General features: G+C 36.1%; 1 protein-coding gene across 1 annotated transcript; it reads left to right on the forward strand.

The window, feature by feature from the left end:
* Positions 1-12,893: 12,893 nt before the first annotated feature.
* On the forward strand, positions 12,894-16,102 carry LOC132179540 (homeobox-leucine zipper protein HOX3). The gene is made up of 4 exons (XM_059592278.1): positions 12,894-13,074; positions 13,359-13,540; positions 13,685-13,764; positions 15,672-16,102. Exons 1-4 carry the CDS (start codon positions 12,987-12,989, stop codon positions 15,967-15,969), a joined length of 648 nt encoding a protein of 215 aa, XP_059448261.1. The 5' UTR covers positions 12,894-12,986; the 3' UTR covers positions 15,970-16,102.
* The last annotated feature ends 5,564 nt before the right edge of the window (positions 16,103-21,666 follow it).

Raw genomic sequence — 21,666 nt, forward strand, 5'->3', positions numbered from 1 at the left:
CTTAGTAATCGAGTAAGTTGGTGCTAATGTGTGACTATGAACATTTTATTATATCTTTAATGTAACGTTCTATTCCAAAATTAACCTTTAAGAAAATTTTCTCTTAAAAATTGTACTAAATACATTCCTTTTACAAGTAGCATCATTTCATACATGGAGTATCCATGCAAACATCACTAGCACATGTGCTTGTCATACACCACACCTTTTTGGCAAAGACTAGTATCTACTTTTCCTCTTTGTGGAACCTTGTCGGCCTAGCACCCTTTATTAGGGCTAGCAACTGGTGAGATCATACCCCCAACTAATAGTAAGTTGCACTGCCTTCACAATTATTAAATTACATACAGTACTGGTGTCGTCATTCATTATTTCCTTTCGGATTTCATCTATTTTCCTTAACATTTTACACATATGGATTTCATTTCATATATGCATAATAAAGCAGTCTTTAAAATATTTTGGGCATCATTTAAGACAATATTTATAAAAGCAATCCACGTCACACATTTTATGCATAAAAATATTTTGCATATTTTTCAAAATGGTAAACAGTTAATTCGGGCTTTTCTTTTTGAAAACGCTTGATATCATTGTACATAAAATGCACTTGATCAATATTTATGAAAACATTAGCACAAGAGTAGCTTGCTTAATTATATCAGTCACTAAGTTCTCTGGATAACCGTCCCCAAAACCTCCAAGACTATCCTATGTGAAGAATCTATCACTAGTCTCTTATCTAAACTAAAACGCTTAAACCTAAAACTAGAAAAAATAGTCTTTTTGCCAAAGCACTAATTGATTGTTGCAAGCTACGATCGATTGTTGCTGATCGATCGATGGTTAGGAAAAAGATCTATTTTCTAAAAAAAGTGACAACTTTACCTATTCTAACACGATCTAAGGTCCTAATATAACTCTCATCATTGTTTTATGCATATACAAGACCTCCATACACGATCTTAATGTTAAAGTTCCAACATTTCTTATAAAAAATCAAACCCATCAACAAATCTCTCTTAAAATGTTCACAAATTATATGGGTTTACACTTAATCCTTTAAAAAATAGTAGGTTATACATAATAAAGTACCATAAGATCACATGTGTAACTACCTGATCCATTTTTTTTGGAATCAAATCATCACTATAACATTACCTCACATATGCCTCATAAACTAATAAACATGAACTCATAATATTAGAGTTTTATAACTCACAACGAAAATAACGATTCAAAGAAAGATTGCATAACACAAAGAGCAGACATAAACATATATATTTTTAAACTTTTACATTCTAGCAATTACATAACAAAATAATAGCTATACAAAAGTATCACATGTAACACAATGCCATAATTACATTATAAGTGTTTATAGATATAACAAAAATGGTTTACATAAAATTTAGAGTAACACATGCTAGTCTAATACAAAAGTAGGTGGCACCCCACGACCTCAATCGTAATAACCCAAGTATAAGGTCACTAGATCCTTATCAATACTCTCATCGCCTGCAACCACAAGATCTATGTTGTTGTGGGGTCACCACAATAATATAGGCAGATATGCGAGTCCACAACCTCAGTAAGTATAAAAATTACTAATTTTTCAGAATGAGTAATCTTTTCCATTTTCTAACATGAGTTTACAATAACAGTTATCGTTGGTTCTAACATTGGTTTTAAAAGTGTTTCGTAGCTAATGAAGTAAACATTGTAGACATGGAAATCTTTAAAACATACTATTTTAGTTGAGTATATATACACATTACAACCTCCCTCTTGGAAAAAGTGTACATACAAACCCATCTAAGTCTTATCATATTTGTACATCATATAACTCAGCTACACACATATACATGTATTCCACTACCTCAAGCAAAACATAAGCATATATGCATTTCTAAGTAAGAAACCATTAAATCGTCATATGCAACCAATTATAATGGTGTATATATGTTTCATGTCTCATCTAAAAATATATGCATACTACTACATCTAGCGTAAAATCCCTGATGAATCACATCATATAAACATCAATATAAATTATGTAATCCACGCTTTCATGTGTAACATTCATTTACGTTTCTCTTTCTTTCTCATATCACTCTGGGAACTAATTCTCAACGGCTTTCTAGGATATCATTTTTTCTTAATGTTCATAACATCACAAGGGAATGGTCTCTTTAGCAGTGAGACTATATATATGCTCACTCAAAAACTTGGGGACTAGTCACTCATAGCTTTATTATAGATAAGAGCATCTCCAGTAGTGATAGTCATTTTAGCTACTCAAAATACAACTTGGACAGCTCAGAGAAAACTTTTGAGACTAATTATAGAATATTTTCCAAAAAGTCTACCTTGAACAATAACAGGAAAAATCATTTATAGGAAACACTTTTTACTCATCGCGTCTTAATGTGACTCATTTCGCGTTAAGACGTGATGAACAAAAATGCACAGATTCGAGATCTGGAAATGTCCACATCTTAACTGGAAAAGAGTGTCGTCATGACGTGAAGAACAAAAGTAACTCATCCTTGTTATGAGTCCGTCCTAACTAATCCCAAACCTTGTGTTTGAAAGGTTTTAAGTTCCCTTCAACGAATCTAAAGGGTATAGGTTTCCTCAAAACCTAACAATCTATCTTGTTATGTGTATGTAAAAGCATTCAAGTAACATTTTCTAGGGCTAAGTCATCAGCTCTTATTGGAATATAAACTAGGGCTGAGTCATCAAGACTCTTACATGAAAATAAATAAAGATAATATCAAATAAAATAACCACAGTAAAATATTTTACTGTATCATATATTTTAATATATATTATATTAATAATTGTTCCGTATAAACTCCATTCTCGTAACATGGTTATTCGTGACCAGCGCAACCATTGCCTAATGGTTGGTCACTATAGGATGTACATCATTAGTAGAGTGTGCCACTTGAGGTCAAACTTCGTCAGGCTGCTAGTGTTATGGACGGTAGTGTACAATGGTCGATGCATCGGCATTGTATTACAGGTCCCTCGGGACAGCGCTAACCATGCTGAGAAGTGGTAATATCTCGGGTAGACATATATGATAGTTATGACCTATAAAGTATTAGTTTTCTGCATTAAAACACTTAGGCGATTGCAGCCGAGAGTACACCACCATTTTATTAACCATCTTGTTCCTAGAACCCAAGAGTGGTATGGTTGCCACTATAGACTTTGTTTTAAGATCTTCACGCTGTTATCAGGTTTGCCTTATACTATTGTTAGTCGCTTGATGTCTTTAAATTTGAGGATTATACTTTTCCCTCTAATGATTTATAGGCTTAAATTTATTTCACCTTCCTATGTATTAACTCTGATAATGCTTAGAGGGGCGATCCCCTATTTAGCTACCAGTTGGTTAAACTAAGGTAATTGCCAGTAACCCTACCAGGTTGGTCAAGGCCAGTTTTGGGGGTGTTACACGCTCCAAGCCCCTATATAAGCCTTGCGCTTTGACCCTCAACCTCCCCTAACCTCAGAAAAACCCTAACCCTAGTGTGAGAAGTCATTTGGAGAGAGAGAGAGAAGGAAGAAAGTTTGGTGCTTTTGCCATCTTCCTAAGGTAATCTCCTTATCAATCCCTCCTGCCTTTTATTGTTGTTACTAGTATTACAAGTTTTAAAGATGTTTTGACAAGTCCTTACACCTATTTGCTTACAAGGACCAAGGATGTTTCTAAAGAGTTTTAAACCCTTCTTTTATTGCTTTGGGTTGCATGATGTGTTACTCTGCATATGTCTACTTAATAGCCTAGGGTGAGATATATCAACCCTTAGTTTTAGATAGAGGCCTCAAAATACAGTTTAGAGCTTTTAGCTAAGAGCCCTAACTCACTGGCCGAACGTTGTTCTCGAGGCCGAGCGTTCGCCCAGGAAGCAAGGCATTCACCCCTTAGCTCCAAATGTGTAGTATTAGGGTTTAATGCCCATTTTTGTTAGATAAGACTTAGTACGATACTCGTAGGAGTTCTCTAGTACTATGCATAACGATGTGTCGTATTTCGTTATAACAGGGTCTTGTGATGTTTGAGGATTCAAGTGAGCGCGCGAGGTAAGTAAACATTTACAAACACTTTCCTTAAAAACGTGTGATATGTCAACTAACTGAACACGCGTATGATATGAGCATGCCTATATTTTACACAACTTGGTAACTACTTTAATAACTGATTGATAAGATGGATTGTATAATGTGGTACATTGATACGTGCGGTATAATGGCCATAGGCTTGCTATATATACTTGATTCTATGGTCAACTGTGTGTGGATGTGTTATATGGGCCTTGGCTCCAATGGTTAATTCGTGATCAACATAACCTTAACGGATGGGTCATTACAGGATATACATCATTAGTAGCGTGGGCCACTCAAGGTCGGACTGCTAGTTGTAGTCAAATATCTACCTAAATTAATAGGCAAATAATTGGATGTTTTACCCGCAAATGCACAAGGTCAACACAGTAGTATAAGGTGCAAGGATGGGGTCATTCCCACGAGGATTGCTAAATTTTGTCTAAAATTAAATTCCAAAAGTAAAACAAAACCAAGATTGGATTTTGATTTGATGATAATAAAAAGGTAGGGCTTCGATATCCACCACTAATTATATTTAGATAATATGTCAATATATCAATGTTTTGATCATGTTATGTATATCTAATGTTTGTCAACCTAAGGGCATGGGTGTATACTCCTTAAGCTATTAATTTTCCTAAGCAACGAGTTAAGCATGGGTGTATACTCTAACTCTTTTCTTTCTTAAAGGATTTAGCATGGGTGTATACTAAGTTGTTCTTTAAGAAAGTATATATTCTATGAAAATCGACAAACACATGTGGCATAGGGCATGGGTGTATACTCCCGGTTCCCCATGTTGATTAACCCAAGAACCCGGTGTGGATTTTTTGGTTACTTATGTTAAACCCAGGACTCGGTTATCCAAATTGATTTAACTAACTAATCCATACCACATGCATATGTTGATCAGGCACACACATATGAGGAATTCATGAAAGCAGGCATTAATTAAGTTAAATTTCACAACTAGATCATCACAAGGGCGCCAATATTGAATATTAACTAAACATAACTAGGGCTTCAATCTAGCCCTACTAAATAAATTAGTTACACATAAGTTTGATGTGTAACATCTTCATAAAATAAAATAAAATAAAGGAAAAGAATAAACCCGAAACTTGAACTTGAAGAGCTCCAATTCTTCTCCTTGGAAAATGCGTCTATTCTAAGGGCTTAAGGGTCTATTTATAGGCCTTTAGGAATACTCTAGAAACCCTAAAAATCGTAGGGTTTGAGCCCTAGTTCGCACAAAGCTACAAAACCCTAAAAATTGCTTTTTCCATATTAAGGTTGGCGGCTGACTTGGCCTTCACACGCGGGTGCGCTCGATCGCAGGTCTGCGATCGATCCTCCTTGTGCTTGCACTCGATTATAGGTGCCTTGTGCATTGTGGTCATTGCCTGTAGTACGCTCGATCGCAGCTCCCCTGCGATCGATCGCTCTACCAAAGCCTCCAAAATTCCCAAAATAGCTCTTTTATGCTCAAAACTTCCGAAATTGATTCTTTTTCTTCCAATGACCTACAAAATCAAGGAAAACACATAAAAGAACTAAAATGGCCTAAATTAATCAAAACTAAAGGATTAACACATGTAAGTTGAGGGCTAAAAATATGAATATTTTAGCACTTAACACTAGTGTTATGGACGGTATCGTACAATGACGGGGGCACCGCCATTTTATTATAGGTCTCTCGGGACAGCATCAACCTTACTATGAATGGGTAATATTTTGAGTAGACCATATATGATAGTTATGATCTATAAAGCATTAGTTTTCTACATTAAAATACTTAGGCGATTGTTGCCAGAAGTACACCATCTTTTATCAACCAAACAATATTTTTATGGTGTATTAACGGAAACAACACATCTTTCAACTGTTTACCAACACTGCATGTTTATTTATGCTTAATGATAATTGGCTCATGTTGTACCCAACTGTGAAGTTTACTTACTAAGTCGTTAGATTTATGTGGTTACTACTCTTGTAAGGAACCAAAGAGTGACACTGTTGCCACTATGGACTTTACTTAAGAAAGATCTTCACATTTTTATCAGGTTTGCTTAAGTTTTTATTAGTTGCTTTGTGTCCATATTTTGAGGATTATACTTGTTTCTTTGATGACTAATATATTACTAAGATTATTTCACCTTCCTATGCATTAACTCTGATGATACTTAGAGGGTCGGTTCCCCATTTAGCCACAAATTGACTAAACTGGAGTAATTTCAAGTAACCTTACTAGACTGGTCAAGGCCGTATTTGGGGGCATTATAGTAATATCGGTCTGTGGATGAAAAGTTGTACTGGATCTCTTGCTTCAAAATTTGCCAAAATCTTGAAGTGAACTGAGAGTCATGATCCAATACAATGATTGTCGGTACTCTGTGTAGTTGCACTATGTTTTTCACATACAATCTTGCTAACTTGTCCATAGGATGCTTTACTTTCAACGGAATAAAGTTTGTCTTTATCAATTGATCTATTGTCACCCAAATGACATTTCTTCCCGATGGTGCCTTGGAAAAAGCCACCTCGAAGTCCATCATTATCTTTTCCCATCTCAATTCCTACAATAACAATGATTGTAGCGTACCTACTAAGCTCTCATGCTTAGCCTTGATTGTTGACACGTAGGACATTGCTCCACATACTAAGCAACATCTCTCTTCATATTGCTTCACCAATATAACCTTTTCAAATCCTTATGTATCTTGTTAATTCCTAGATGAGTAGTATACAAGGACCGATGCGTTTCATTCATGATCTCCTTTCTCAGTCCTCCAACTAGGACACATAACTAGCTATGATGATATAACAATCCATCGTTTGTCGTGATGGTACAACAACCCATCGTTCGTCAAATGGAAATCAACTCTTCTTCCTTCCTTTACCCGTATAGATTTTGCATCTTTCTCCAATAAAAAGAGTACCTCCAAATCTTAAGTGCAAGGAGAACAATTGCTAAATCTAAATCGCGCACTGGATAGTTTTATTCATAACCCTTCAGCTATTGTGAAGCATACACTACCACCTTTTCATTATGCAAGAGGAGACATAGTGTAACGCCAAAATGAAATCAATTAACTAGTAATTGACTCCATGGTTCGCTTCCAAGCCTTATTCCACGAGGAACAAAGCTTAGAGATCTCATCCTTTCTGAAGAGAGTTTGCAACGGAAGACTTTTCATTAAAGGACAAAGATAGCTATAATTTAAATCCACAATCATAAATAACTAGAGTGAAACTTAAAGCATCACAGCATAGATAGACTTTCACGTGCTGAGGTCTAAAATTAGTCATCAAAATATATTACATAACTGATCTAATTGTTCTGCACATAATTAAAGCGTACATTTAACGAGGTACAATATAACAAGTATTCATGTGAGTTTGTACTCACTTTGGTTGTAAAGCTCCTCCATAAATTCCTCCAAAGGTTCCACACCCTCGAAATTTAAGAAAAGACTTATCACTAGTTCTAAACTCAAGCTAAAATAAGTCCTAGACCTAACATGTTCAAAATAAACTTTTTGCTTGACAATCGAACGTTCGAACAAAGAGGCTCAAACGTTCGGACGTAGAGGTTCAAATGTTCGAGCCTCTTTGTTCGAACAAAAAGTCATTAAACCACATCTAAGGAAGTCATAAGGCCTTAACATGATCCCTAATAAAGTCCTAACCCAAAATAAATCTCTATGCATAAGAAACTATGTCTAATATTTTGAAAATGTTAACCCGAGCTTAAATCAAGACTATAGCCAACAACACCAATATAAGCTCAAGCCTACCAGTTAAGCTATAAAAACACTTAACCAGCATAACAACTAAGTAAAGAACGAGTTACGTTAAGAAGATTACTTCCTTGAAGCAAAACCTTCAAGAAATCTCTCCTCATTTAAAAACTCTCACAACACACACACACACACACACACACACACTTAACCAGCATAACAACTAAGTAAAGAACGAGTTAAGTTAAGAAGATTACCTCCTTAAAGTAAAACCTTCAAGAAATCTCTCCTCATTTAAAAACTCTCACAACACACAAACTCTCACACACACACACACACTTAACCAGCATAACAACTAAGTAAAGAATGAGTTAGGTTAAGAAGATTACCTCCCTGAAGCAAAACCTTCAAGAAATCTTTTCTCATTTAAAAACTCTCACAACACACAAACTCACACACACACACACACGCACACACTCAAACAAAGGCTTCACTTGGAAACAAGAGCGGAATGAAGTATACAGGGTCGAAGGAATATGTATTTATAGGTTTGGAAAAGTTGAGGATGCTACTTTCATAGAGGTTTCACTAGGCAACATGAGTAGAATTAAGTATAGAGGGTCGAAGGAGGAGGTATTTATAGGTTTGGAAAAGTTGAGGATACTGCTTTCTCAGTTTTGTAGATAGTCGAACGTTCAGTGGTCCATGGTTGAACGTTCGATGTACTATTACCCAACGATTATAAGGTTGCATGTCGAACGTTCAATGGTACAGGGTCAAACACTCAATGTACTATTACTCAATTTTTTTGGGTTGTAGGTTGAACGTCCAATGGTCCCTTGTCAAATGTTCGGCCATAACCAAAAGTAAAAAATTCTTATCCCCAATGAACCCTAATGAACCTGGTAAACTCGTTAACCCTTCCACCTATGCCAAACACCACCTAGTCATTATTTGGGGAACTATACATAGGAGAGTGGGGCAGCCTTCTGTTAAAGTATGATCATGTGATTAAATTCATCTATTCATATAAGCTTATGCTTCTTGGATAAATGGTGATTTAACATGGTATCAAAGCTAGAGGTCCTGAGATTGAACCTTGAATCTGTCAAATCACTCTCAATTTAAATTAAATCTTTCACTTGTTGGGTCTCACCTATTAAATTGAGTTTGAGCCCACACGTGAGAAGGAGTATTAAATTAATGATTAAGTGATTAAATTTATCTCTTCCTATCAACTTAAATTTTTGTGATAAATGGTGATTTAACATCTTCAAGAAGAGACACGAGAGAGCTTCTCTCTAGAAGTAGAGAGAGAAGAGTCATGTATTCAAAAATGTGACTAGATTAATTTAAATTAAGACTCCGTTTCTTTCGACATAAAATGGTTTCCATCGAAAAATATTTTTAGGGAAGTCATTTTCCCTGAAAATGTTTTATACCGAAAACATTTTACGGCGTTTATCGAGCGCACGGAAAATCAAAATTTTTTTAATTATATATATATATATATTAAATCATATTAAACTCTAAATTACGAAAATGTCCTGATCAAGTCTTAGAGGTATCCGAACCGAGTCCTGCAAGGACCCCACTGGAACCCACCCAGGACCTGCCCAGACCCCGCCTAGACCCTATCAGGACCCCATTGGGATCAACATAAGACCCTGACAGGACCCACCCAAGACCCGTCAGGGACATTTTCGTAATTTATTGTTTAATATGATTTTGCGTACACACGAAATACCAAAAAATGTTTTCTGCCGAAAATGTTTTCCAGGACAATGTTTTCTATTGAAAACATTTTCTAACGTCGAGGACCCGACTAGAACCCGCCTGATTTTTCATACATGCCAAATATCGGAAAATGTTTTCCGCCGAAAATATTTTTTGACGAAAATATTTTCCGACGAGTCCCGGGTAGGTCCTGGGCGAGTCTCGAGCGGGTCTCTAGCGAGTCCTAGTCAGGCCCGATTAGGTCTTAGTCAAGTCTCGGACAAGTCCTGAGCAGGTCTAGTCAAGTCCTGGGTGGGTCTAGTTGGGTCTTAGTCAAGTCCCAGGCGAGTCCCGGTTAAGTGCCGGGTGGGTCTCGGGTAGTTCTCGACGGGGTCCCGGGTGGGTCCTAGTTAAGTTCCGGGCAGGTCTGGGCGGGTCCTGGTCAATTCTCGACGGGGTCCTGGGCAGATCTTGGTCAAGTCCTAGGCAAGTCCGGTCGGGTCCCGATCAAGTCTAGGCGGCGTCCCAGTTGGGTCTTAGTTAAGTCCCGTGTGGGTCTCGGGCGAGTCCAAGGCGGGGTCATAGGCATGTTTGGGTGGGTCACGTTCAGGTCAGGTCGGGTCGGGTCCCGGGCAGGTCCCAAGGGGGGTCTTGAGCGGGTCCTGGGCAAGTCCCAGTCAAGTCCCGGGCCGGTCCTAGAGGAGTCTCAGTCAAGTCCCGGCAGGTTCTGGGCAGGTCAGGGTGGGTCTCATTTAGGTTCAGTCGGGTCCCAGGAAGGTCCCGGCGGGGTCCCGAGCGAGTGCTAGGCGAGTCTTGGTGAAGTCCCGAGTAGGCCCCGGTGGGGTCCTGGATAGGTCACGGGCGAGTCCCGGTCATGTCCCGGCAGGGTCCTGGGTGGGTCTTGGCAAGGTCCGTTGATTTGAGAATGAGATGTTCAAAGTCGAAAAATGGTTTACGATCCAAAAATTAAAGAAGAATTTTCGGTCAAAAGAAAAATATTTTTTGTTTACTACTATTTTACATCGCAGTAAACACCGTAAAATACGGAAATCATTTTTTGAAAACCATTTTACGACGAAAGAAACGGAATCAAAACCGTAAACCATTTTCCGAAAACTAAAGAAGAATTTTCGGTTAAAAGAAAAGAAAAATATTTTTCGTTTACTATTTTACGTCGCAGTAAACACCATAAAATACGGAAATCATTTTCTGGAAACTATTTTACGTTGAAAGAAACGGAGCCTAAGTTAATAAATAATTAACTAGATTGCTACCAAGCCACCACATGGAAGAAAAAGAGGGCTAACAAACTTAGAATTTTGTGGACTTTGTTGCACCAGTATCTACGGACAACTTTGAAAATTTCCATTTTACACATACTTTTGCAGAAAAGAGCTGCCGGAGACGTCCACAAATTCGGTCAAAGGCGTACGATATTTGCCATCTTATTTCGTCGTAATTAACACTAGTGGTGTGGTTCCCTTCTTGCCAACTACCCCTCATTCAGGTCATCAAAAGATCCATTAGCTAAGGAGTTTTTCTGTTAGAAAGTTTCAAATCCAACATTTCGTCTAATTAGTACGTAGCCAAAGAAAAATGGACCTACCTGTATTTCAATTGCATATGTGCAACATTCACCAACTTTTAGCCTGTCTTTTTTTATGAGATTTTCTACCATCTCACAAACTTCACACATGTCTCACAGCTGGATTGATGTTGGATTTTAACCTGCAAACAACCTAGCTATTTAATGAACAGATTGACCTGGACCTACCTGGTTTGATTGAATTGTTATGAGTCTTGTCAAATTTGACCACATTTTATGCCCATGTCTGGGTATAAATACAGTGGTCTAAGACCTACCATTACCATTCATATTGCCGCGAAAAGCAAAGCATTTTTGTTTTTGTTACTGTAGTTGAAAATAATTTATGTGATATAAAGTTTTGAATTTTTTGTATTGAAAAAAAAAGGTTTTATAGTGATTTTTTATTTTATTTAAATAGTAATAAAAAGTAAATTATGTAATAATAAATAAATAAATAATTAGAATATTTTGATGTTAATTTTTTTGAAAAAGTAATGCATGAAAAGTGTTTGAGGGAGAAAAAATAGGTTCCCAAAGGGGAGCATGTTAGGCTTATATCTATCATTAATCAGTCTAGTGGGTGTTGTACTGCCTTAGCGAATTTTTGAAAAGGGTTTACAATTTTTGTGTTTTTTAAGAGAGGACCGTGTATTTTTTGACCCATTTCTTACTGGTTGTTCACAAGTTATGCATTGTAACTTTCAATTTGCGTGTCTCATTCCTTATTGGCTTAAAAAAAAATAATAAAATTCAGAATTTATATCCTTATTCTTTGCAATCAATTAAAACATTATCAATGAGCTAACTGACTCCTTGTGTGTTACATAATTGTTGGCGTTGATTTTCCACTCCAACAGAGACAATTACTATTTTTTCACTGAAATGGTACACACAGCCATGATGCAACAAAAAGTGTTTGTACACAAACACAAGCACGCCCATCCTACATAAATGACTTTACTCCAATCTCCGTGTTCCTACATTATGTCTTCTTCTTTCCATTAATGCAAAGAGGGCGTTACAATAATTTGTACCCGCAAGCAGGTAAAATAACATTAACTATACATTTTTTTTTTTGCATTTATTTCCACTTCAACCTTTTGTCTTGATCAAGATCCTCTTCTTTTTTAAGTGGAATATGATGCATATAAACGGATAAATAAAACAAAATAAAATGTTAACCGTAAAAGAATTCTATTCCGTGTGGTCAAGCCCATGGTGCTCAGATCTGATCAGGTCAACCTCTCAACGACCCAGATTGAAAGCCCGTACAGCACGTCGAAAATGAGAATTATTTTTGTGGCACTTAAAAAAAAAAAAAATTTTATTTATTTTGTATTTTAAATTTGGGGGACATAAAAGATATTATTGTAGGTGTAGAGGGGAGGACTCAAAGCCCTAGTCTGAGCCGCCAATCATTCCACCGGCTGACCTTAGGACCGACAACCAGAGTCAGGTCCCTCTAATATCGCTTAAACAGAAAAATCTGCCGGTCATTCTCCTACACTGGGCCAAGTCATCAGTCAGACACGTGTCAGACATCAGACGGGTCAGACCCTTTGACTTGACGACCACAGTCAAAAACCCTAAACCAACTCCATACCAAAACCCATATCCTCTGTCTTTTTCCTAGCTCTATTTATTTGACCTTTATATCTCTTAACCTTTTTCTCTTCATTTCATCATCTGTTTCTGTTTTCATCTCTGACTGCTTTTGGGTTTTTTTTTTTACTTTACCATTTCTCTTTGCTTAACATCTCTATCTTCCTCCTCTTCTTCTTCTTCTCCTTCTTCTTTTTAATTATTATTAATTTGTTTCCATGGCGGTTTTGCCTTCAAGCTCGTCTAGCTTGGAGTTGACCATATCTATGCCTGGCTTTGCTTCGTCCCAGTCTCTTCCTTCATCTGGTAAGCAACAAAGTTTTTGATGATTTACTCATCTCTCTCTCTCTCTCTCTCCCCCTCCTTTTTGATCTTCTTCTTTGTTTGGAAAGTTTATTTGATGTTTCTTGTACGACTAACTAATAACATGGGTGTTGTTTCTTTTCTTCCATATTTGTCTTCTAAAATATCCCATAAATATTAGAGATAGTTTCCAAGTATATATGCGGTTGACTAAATTATACAATTTTTGTTATTTATTTGGTGAAAGAATAAGAATATAATGTTAAAAAGTGATGGGGTTTGTGCAGTGAGGAACTTGGACATAAACCAAATACCATCAGGAGGAGCAGAAGAAGAATGGATGACGATGAATATGGATGATGAAGAGGAAAGCAGCAACGGAGGCCCTCCCCGCAAGAAACTCCGCCTCACCAAGGAACAATCTCGTCTCCTTGAAGAAAGTTTCAGACAAAACCACACCTTAAACCCCGTAAGTTTCGGAGACAAAAAAAGAATATGATTGTATTGTACTTTAATTTCTTTTCTTTTTGGCCAATGGTTTTATCAATATTAATTAATTTGTTTCTGATCTTTAATTAATCCGTCTGGATTAATATTATGCTTTTTTCTACAGAAACAGAAAGAGGCTTTGGCTATGCAATTGAAGCTGAGGCCACGGCAAGTTGAGGTGTGGTTTCAGAACCGTAGGGCCAGGTACTGTACCTTAATATATATGTGTGCTATGGTGAAATTCAATATTGTTGGTGCTGGATGGGTACAGATCGATTTTTAAGGTTGACAAAATAATAATATTCATAGTATATAATCTGAATCTGATTCTAACCCGTATAAATCGTACTCTTTATAAAGTAAAAAGCTAACCCTTTTGAGCATAAGATTTTCTTGGAACATATGTAGTATCTAACATAATTGTCCCATATATATCGATCATTTTAGGGTTGCTTTGGTCATTTTACAGGGAAATGATAGTCACTTTTCATCTCAAAGTCCATATATATGGACAACTCCTTGCCAAATTTTACGTGCATATATATATAATTTATCAATGACCATATAATTAATTAACCAAATGTAATTACCTCCTCAGAGATCTCTTCCTTTCTAAGGAGGAGGAGATCTTGAGTTTAATTAGTCCACCAAAGATTTCAAGATTTATAGAGATTAACACGATTATATATAAAATAGTTTGTGCTTTTTCATATGTTTCACATTCTTTTATAATATAAAAATGTCAAGTATTGTCAATTTTGTCAAATTAATGGATTATTCACGCTCTACCCGCTTGAGGTTTGCTTGATGAGTTATTAATTATATGTATGCATACATATTTCTATATAAATAATTGGAAATACTGCCAAAATACATGGGTTTGTGAAAGATCTCTAATGTACGTAGAATATATATATGCAGAATAAATTCATGAAAAAGAAATTGATCCTTATGTTGACCTACGCTAATATATACATATCGTTTTCAGATAGCTCTTGGGTGGCTGGGAATAACTCATTAGCTATTGCAAAAAACGCAGTAACAAGCTTTATGGCAATTACTTATCCAAAAATAGAAATAAAAGTGTTATTAGGCAATTGGGGATAGCTACTAATTATAATAGAAAATGATGGATTAATGTAGACCCAAAAAAATAAAATAAAAACCATAATAATAATCCGACCAGTTTCCATAGAAAGGCACATGATCAGAATTAGGTCGGCAGAATTATGAGCATTCAATGATGTAGGTATCTCATGAGCTCAGCTTTGTGCATCAACATCATGATGGATGGTTGTCCAAAGTGTAACATTAATAATAGTAGCATATTTATTATCAGGATCAGTACACCGAGGTCCATGTGTTCTTAGCAGCCTCGTGTGCTGCTCAGATCAATGCAACTTTGACTCGATTTACTTTTAGACTGGCATGCGTTTTATATATGTAATTAAAATATTACGTGTAACGTTGTTTCATTAATATTGAATTTATATCATAAAGGCAATTCTATTATTCCCTTTAATTTTGCAGTAATAATTACGTTATATCTGTTAATTATGGTCTTTTATCATTATTGAAAATTATACTTGCGGGAGTTTTACAATAAATCAGTTGAAAAGTATTTACGAGACAAGGAAGTTTCAGGACATGAGAACAATATTCCTAATATATAAGCATTGGGGAAGCTAGACTTATTAATGCACTTATTAATTATTATCAATGCATTGACATCATTTTCTTCCTTTTATACCCCGTGCATGTCAAGCACATTAATTTATTACATTTGGAAAACTGATTATATATATAGACGATATCATGGAAAATAACACCAGCTTCCTAAGCCAAATCCTTTATATTATATTTAATATTTGATAAGATGTACCTCGTATTCATGCTTAAAAAGTCTATTTATATCAGCATATGTTTCTATATTCTAAAATAAAATATGTCTTATGGTCGGTCTAGAAAAATAGATATGATAAAAAAATAAAAAATAAACTCACCAATTAGTAGATTGTTTAGAAAAGATAGGAGAGCAAGTAACACATAATTTTCTAAGCTGGTGGCCGCCAACTTTGCAATCATAAATTAGGCATGCATGTGATCAACAGGAGCAAGCTGAAGCAGACAGAGATGGAATGTGAGTACCTGAAGAGATGGTTCGGGTCGCTGACGGAGCAGAACCGGAGGCTTCAGAGGGAGGTGGAGGAGCTGAGGGCCATGAAAGTGGGTCCTCCGACGGTGCTCTCGCCCCACAGCTGTGAGCCCCTTCCAGCATCCACTCTTACCATGTGCCCCCGCTGCGAGCGCGTGACCTCCACTTCCCACGATAAGGGCCATACCAAGAACACCACCGCTGCCGCCATGTCCGCCAACGTTCAATCACGACAATCTCCGGCGACTTGTTAATTATCATGTGTAATTAATGTGGTACCCAATTAAGAGAAAAAAAAGGAAAGGTTAATAGGGTAGACAATGTTCATAGGTTAAACAAAAAAAACAAAAAAGATCAAAAACAAAATCAATGTGCTTGGGATGCTGTTTTTAGTATCAATTCTATGTAGTTAGTTCTAATTGCTTCTACTTTTTCTAATATGTTGCTCAATGATGCCTTGTTAACCTAGGAAATTAACTGTGGAAAAATAACAAGAGTTTCAAATTTTATTAACGAGTGAGTCAATCAAGGAATATATATATTCGAATTTGCAATATTTTATTTTGTCCACAACCGAGCATGGCCCATTGAAAAGGGGACACAAAAAAATAAAAGTAGCAACAAACATATAGCATAGTGGGAGTGGATTCGGAATCTTCGGATTCGTTTAAAGTGGCTGGTGGTTGTTGATTATCATGCTGTCCTGAGAAATTATAATTTAGAGAATGCATGTTTCTGCACTAGGAATTCACACGTGGTACACACTATGCTAATTAAGGTTACGTAAATTGGGTGATTTTCTAACAAAAGTAAAATTGTGAGATTTAATTAAGAGAAATGATATCGTTTTTTTTTTTTTTTTTTTTTTTATTATATATATATATATATATATATATATATGAGAGACTAGTGGAGTAAGAGCCTGTTTGGGTATAAGTTTCATTTTTAAATTTTTGTCAAAAAAGTGTTTTTTTACTATTGTTAGGCTTTTGGGATCCTTAAAAGCACTTTTAATTTTTTTACCAAACGAGTACTTTTTTTTTTAAACGACTTTTTGAATGTTAAAAGTACTTTTAGACTTCTAAAACGCAATCCCAAATAAGCTTTAATTTTTTTTTTTTCTACTTTTTTAAAAACAATATTTACGTAGAATTATGAGAACACTTAAAAGGAACGGTAGCATTCCTCATTAATTAACCCTTACATATATGAAAGATTTTTCTGTCATTATAGGGAAGAAGAATTAGATTGTATACTAAAAAAAATAATCCTAGTAAAGATAAAGCATCGCCACTTTTCTTTTTTCTTTTTTTCTTTTTTCTATTTAATATGGGAGAGGGGGAAATGGGAAAGATGAAACGTCGCCACTTGAGCTGAAGAAAATATGCTCATAAGCTGGTATGGTGACAATGTCCGGCCCATCTGCTTTATGGATTTCTGTCAAAGAAGTAAGTTTCAAGCATATTCATTAGCTTCTCATCATCGCATCGCAAAACCTTCAACAAGAAAAAGAATAATCTCTGCATATGCAATGTTTTGCATGCAATTAGCAAATAAAGAGTTCGTCTGGATCTGCGATTTAAAAATGTGTGATTTGAAAAACTTAGATTTTTAAAATCACAACTTAATATTTAAAATTGTGCGTTGTAAAAAAAACACTTCCTTATCTACAATTTTGAAAACATCGAAAATTTACGTTTTTAAATTGCAAATTTTTAAAAATGCAATTCTAAACAATTCAAAAGACTTACAAGAACTTAATTGAAAATAAAAATGTGAAAATGTGTGACAAAATGCCAATTTCCATAATTTCTTCACTCATACAAAACTTGTATACGGTTTTTGCAAAGGAGTTGTTTTAAGTTCAATGGTTTTCACAGATCTCTTGGCATCATTATATATTATCTCTTGGCTCCATCATAGAGCCGATATTTGTTTTTCCCTTTTGTCGTATATGATCAATTAAAAATCATTGGCGCAAAAGTATTTGGGTAATAAGAAGTGAAGTAATAGTAATAAGGAGATAGGGCCAGCTGGATCCTTGTGGAAGAATTCTGCTATAATGAGGCACATATGGGCCCTCTTCACTAAGGCTGGATCCTTGTTGGTTACTTGGATTGAAGACCATCTTTGGACAGATAAAGAGCCTCTCAGAACAGCTCTTGGAGTTGAAGATGTTGCTGAAACTAAGAGATTCAGCCAAGAAATAAATCCAGTGTAGGTGACGGAAAATAAATTCATCTATGGATGGATTGTTGGCATCTAGATGGGGTACGTACTTTTTGATAAATATGGATACCGAGTTGTTTATGATGCCCGGAGTAAAGGAAAGCTATTTAATTTGAATAGTGTTTTAAAGGATGAGAAATGGTTTTGGCCCCCGGCAAGATCAAAAGATTTTCGGAGAAAATACATTTTACTTCATGAAGTATTCACATATTTGTGTTTTAATGTTCAATCTTCAAAAATAAACGATAGAGCCCCCTAATTTATCTCATGTTGACAAAAAATAATACTCGTCCATCAAATTCGTCTATTTGGACGGAATCCAAATGCACGTGACCTTTTAAAACCAAAACATTCGAAAATGCTTTGGAGGTATAGTGTAAACATAAATGTTCTCAGGGGGTTAAAGTGTAAAAAAAAATAAAAATAAATAAAATTTAAAAATAAAAAAATAAAAAAATTTAAAATTTAAAAATTAATTATTTAAAAAAACACTATTTACAAAATAAAAAGGAAAAAAAAAAACTAAACTAAACTAAAAAATAATAATAATAATTAAAAAAAAATGTAAACTTAAAAAAAAAATAAAAAAATTGGGGGGTGTTGTCAGCCACCCGCACATTTGGCTGTATGGGGGTGGTTCTGCCACCCCAGATCGACCAAATTGTGAGTCAACCCCTTGGTCAAATGGGTGGTTGAAACCACTCCTTAAAGGTCTAGCTGTGGCTTGACCCCTAACTGAGTCAATCGTTCGTCTCCTGACATAAACTACTAATTAAACCTAATTACCTATATACATGCATTAAACCTATCTCAATCAAAACACAAAAGTTGAACATAAGGTATGTAAACCAAGTATTTCACATGTTCAAGTGGGTTAATTCTTACATATTTTACCAAAAACACTTAGAGCCCGTTTGGTTTGCAAAATAGATCCCTAGAATGGAATGACTAATCTTGGGAATAGTCATTCCTATGATTAGTCATTCTTTTGTTTGATAGGGGTCTATTCCTGGGAATAGTTATTCCCATGGAAATGACGAATCTCATATACATAAAAATAGCTATTCCTCTAAAAAAAATGAGAAGAATGGCTATTCCTGATGGAATGGAATAAATTTTCCAAAAACATATATATTATTTTTTATTTTAAACTTCAAAAAAAATTAAAAAATTAAAAATAAAGTGGGTGGCCAACCACCCATTGAGGTGGTCGGCCACCCACAGAAGAGGTTGGGGGTGGTGCTGCCACCCCTGAGGGCGTTTTGGGGTGGCTATAAACACCCTAGATTTGTTTCAGGGGTGGTGCCGCCACCCTGAACCTCCTCTAAGGTGGCCGCGGCAACCCCTGAGGGCCGGGGGTGGTCGCGTCCACCCACGTGGGTCCTCTGGGGTGGCCACAGCCACCCACATTGCTTATCGGGGGTGGCTTAGCCACCCCATATTTTCCTCTAGGGCGGCCGTTGGGGCTACCCACTTTATATTTCTTTTATTTTTTAATTTTATTTTATTTTTAATTTGAGTTGAAAAAAAAATGCATGGGACTTTTAGTAATTTTAATTAAATTCCAATTAAAACATGTGTGTTGTTACCAAATTAAGGAATATGAATAGTTATTCCATTTCATTCTCTTTTATTCATAGTAATAACTATTTCCTTTCCAAATAGAATACACATTTCGAGAATCAAACGAGCCTTTAAAATGTGGTATTGTAATGCCTCGTGGAAATCAATTAACTAGTAATTGACTCCATGGTTCGTTTCCTAGCCTTATTCCTTTCAGAACAAGACTTAGAGATCTCATCATCTCCGAAGAGAGAGAGAGTACAACGAAAGACTTTTAAGTAAAGGACAGAGATAGCAATAATTTAAGCCATAATCACAAATACCAAAGTAAACATAAAGCATCATAACATAACTGGATCTCCAAATATATCGGCCAGAGACCGGTGATCAAAATCATTACACGCTAGGATAATTGTTCTGAAATACTAAGCCCTACATTTAACTAAGTAAAGCATGAAAATGATCTCCAACAACTCTCCACTAACGGACCCATCTGCATCCCTCATTGACTTAAGCCAAACAGGGTTCAAATCTTCAAAAATTATACGGAGCAAGTCCTTCATAACCACTATTTGCTTCCCTGGATCCGTCCTCAGGTAGGCTAGCTAAGCCACATAATTAAACATAATTGAGAGGAAAGAATACAAAGGTAAGTCTAATGACTTAGTGAGTAAAAATGCACACGATACTTATGCCATTTAAGTGATGAACTCAGTTGTTAATAAATCTATGCAACATTGTGACATGACAGTTATTCATAGATCCAATATAGATATAATATATGCTATAATTATGGGAATCAAATGATAGTTCAAACTGTATAGTCTACCCAAAATATTATACATTCTCAGCAGGGTTGACGCTATCCAGGGAGACCTGTAATACAATGCCAGTGCCCTCACTATTGTATGCTACCGTTCATAACACTAGCAGCCCGATCGAGTCCGACATCGGGTGGCCCACACTATTAATGATGTATGTCTTGTAGTAACTCGCCAATCATGGTTGCGCGAGACATGAAACAACCATTCGATCCAATGCCTATATAACACACCAACACTTTTGACCATAGAGTTAGCATGTATAATGAGCCTATGGCCATTATCCCACGCGTACCAGAATATCATGTCATATGATGAAATTAGTCTTATCTGTTTCTTACATACATGCTCTTATAAATCTCATCATGTTCATTATCTTGTTTAAGCAACATATTTTCACAAAAGCAGAGTTCATAGTATATCAAAATGTGTTTCATGATAGTTGTAAAAATGCATGTTTGGTACACAAAATAATCATGCAATGTGGGAAAAATAACGTCAAGTATCATGTAAGTTTGTACTGACCCAGGTTGTATTCTCCTTCCAAAAATTCCTCCAAAGGGTCACACTGCTCAAATCTATGAAAATGCCTATTATCAGTTCTACGATTGAGTTAAAACGAACTCTAGCCCTGAAACTTCAAAAATAGAGGCTGTGCCTGGCCAGTGAACATTTGATCAAACTGAGCAAATGCTGGCCTTGAGGCTAAACATTTGGCCAGAACGTTCTCTTATAGGGCAAAAATCTTATCTCGACCAAACAGGCTTATAAACAGTTCTAAGTAGGTTCTAAGGTTATAAAAGCGGTTTCTAACATACTCTAGCTCAAAATAACATCACTACGCAAAATAAAATACGCTAAATCATGCTAAAATTGAGATTAAAACCTAGAAGGACAATATAACCTCAAAAACTACAACCAAGCTTATGGAATACTATCTAAACAAAATATTAACTAAGGAAAACACGAGTTAGGACAAGAAGGTTACCTCTCTTGAGCAAAACCTCCAAGAAAAGCTCTCCTCCTTCTCTTAAATTCACCAACCACTCAAGCAAAGTTTCTCTAGGGCTCAGAATGCAGAATGGGGTTTAGAAGGGTGTGAAAGGGTGTATTTGTAGGTTTAGAAAAGCTGATGGTGTTGCTGTGACAGTTTGCAATGCAGCGAACGTTCAGTGGTCCATGGCCGAACGTTCGGTGTACTGTGTGTACAATGTTTCAGAGTTGCAAGCGTACGTTTGCTCATTACCCAGTGGGTCAAAGTTGGGTCAATGAACTTTCGGTGTAGTCCCCTCGCAAATGTTCAGGTCATTCTGGCGAACGTTCGGTTAGTGTTGAAAA

The sequence above is a fragment of the Corylus avellana genome, chromosome ca4, assembly GCF_901000735.1.
Source record: "Corylus avellana chromosome ca4, CavTom2PMs-1.0".
NCBI classification, from domain to species: Eukaryota; Viridiplantae; Streptophyta; class Magnoliopsida; order Fagales; family Betulaceae; genus Corylus; species Corylus avellana.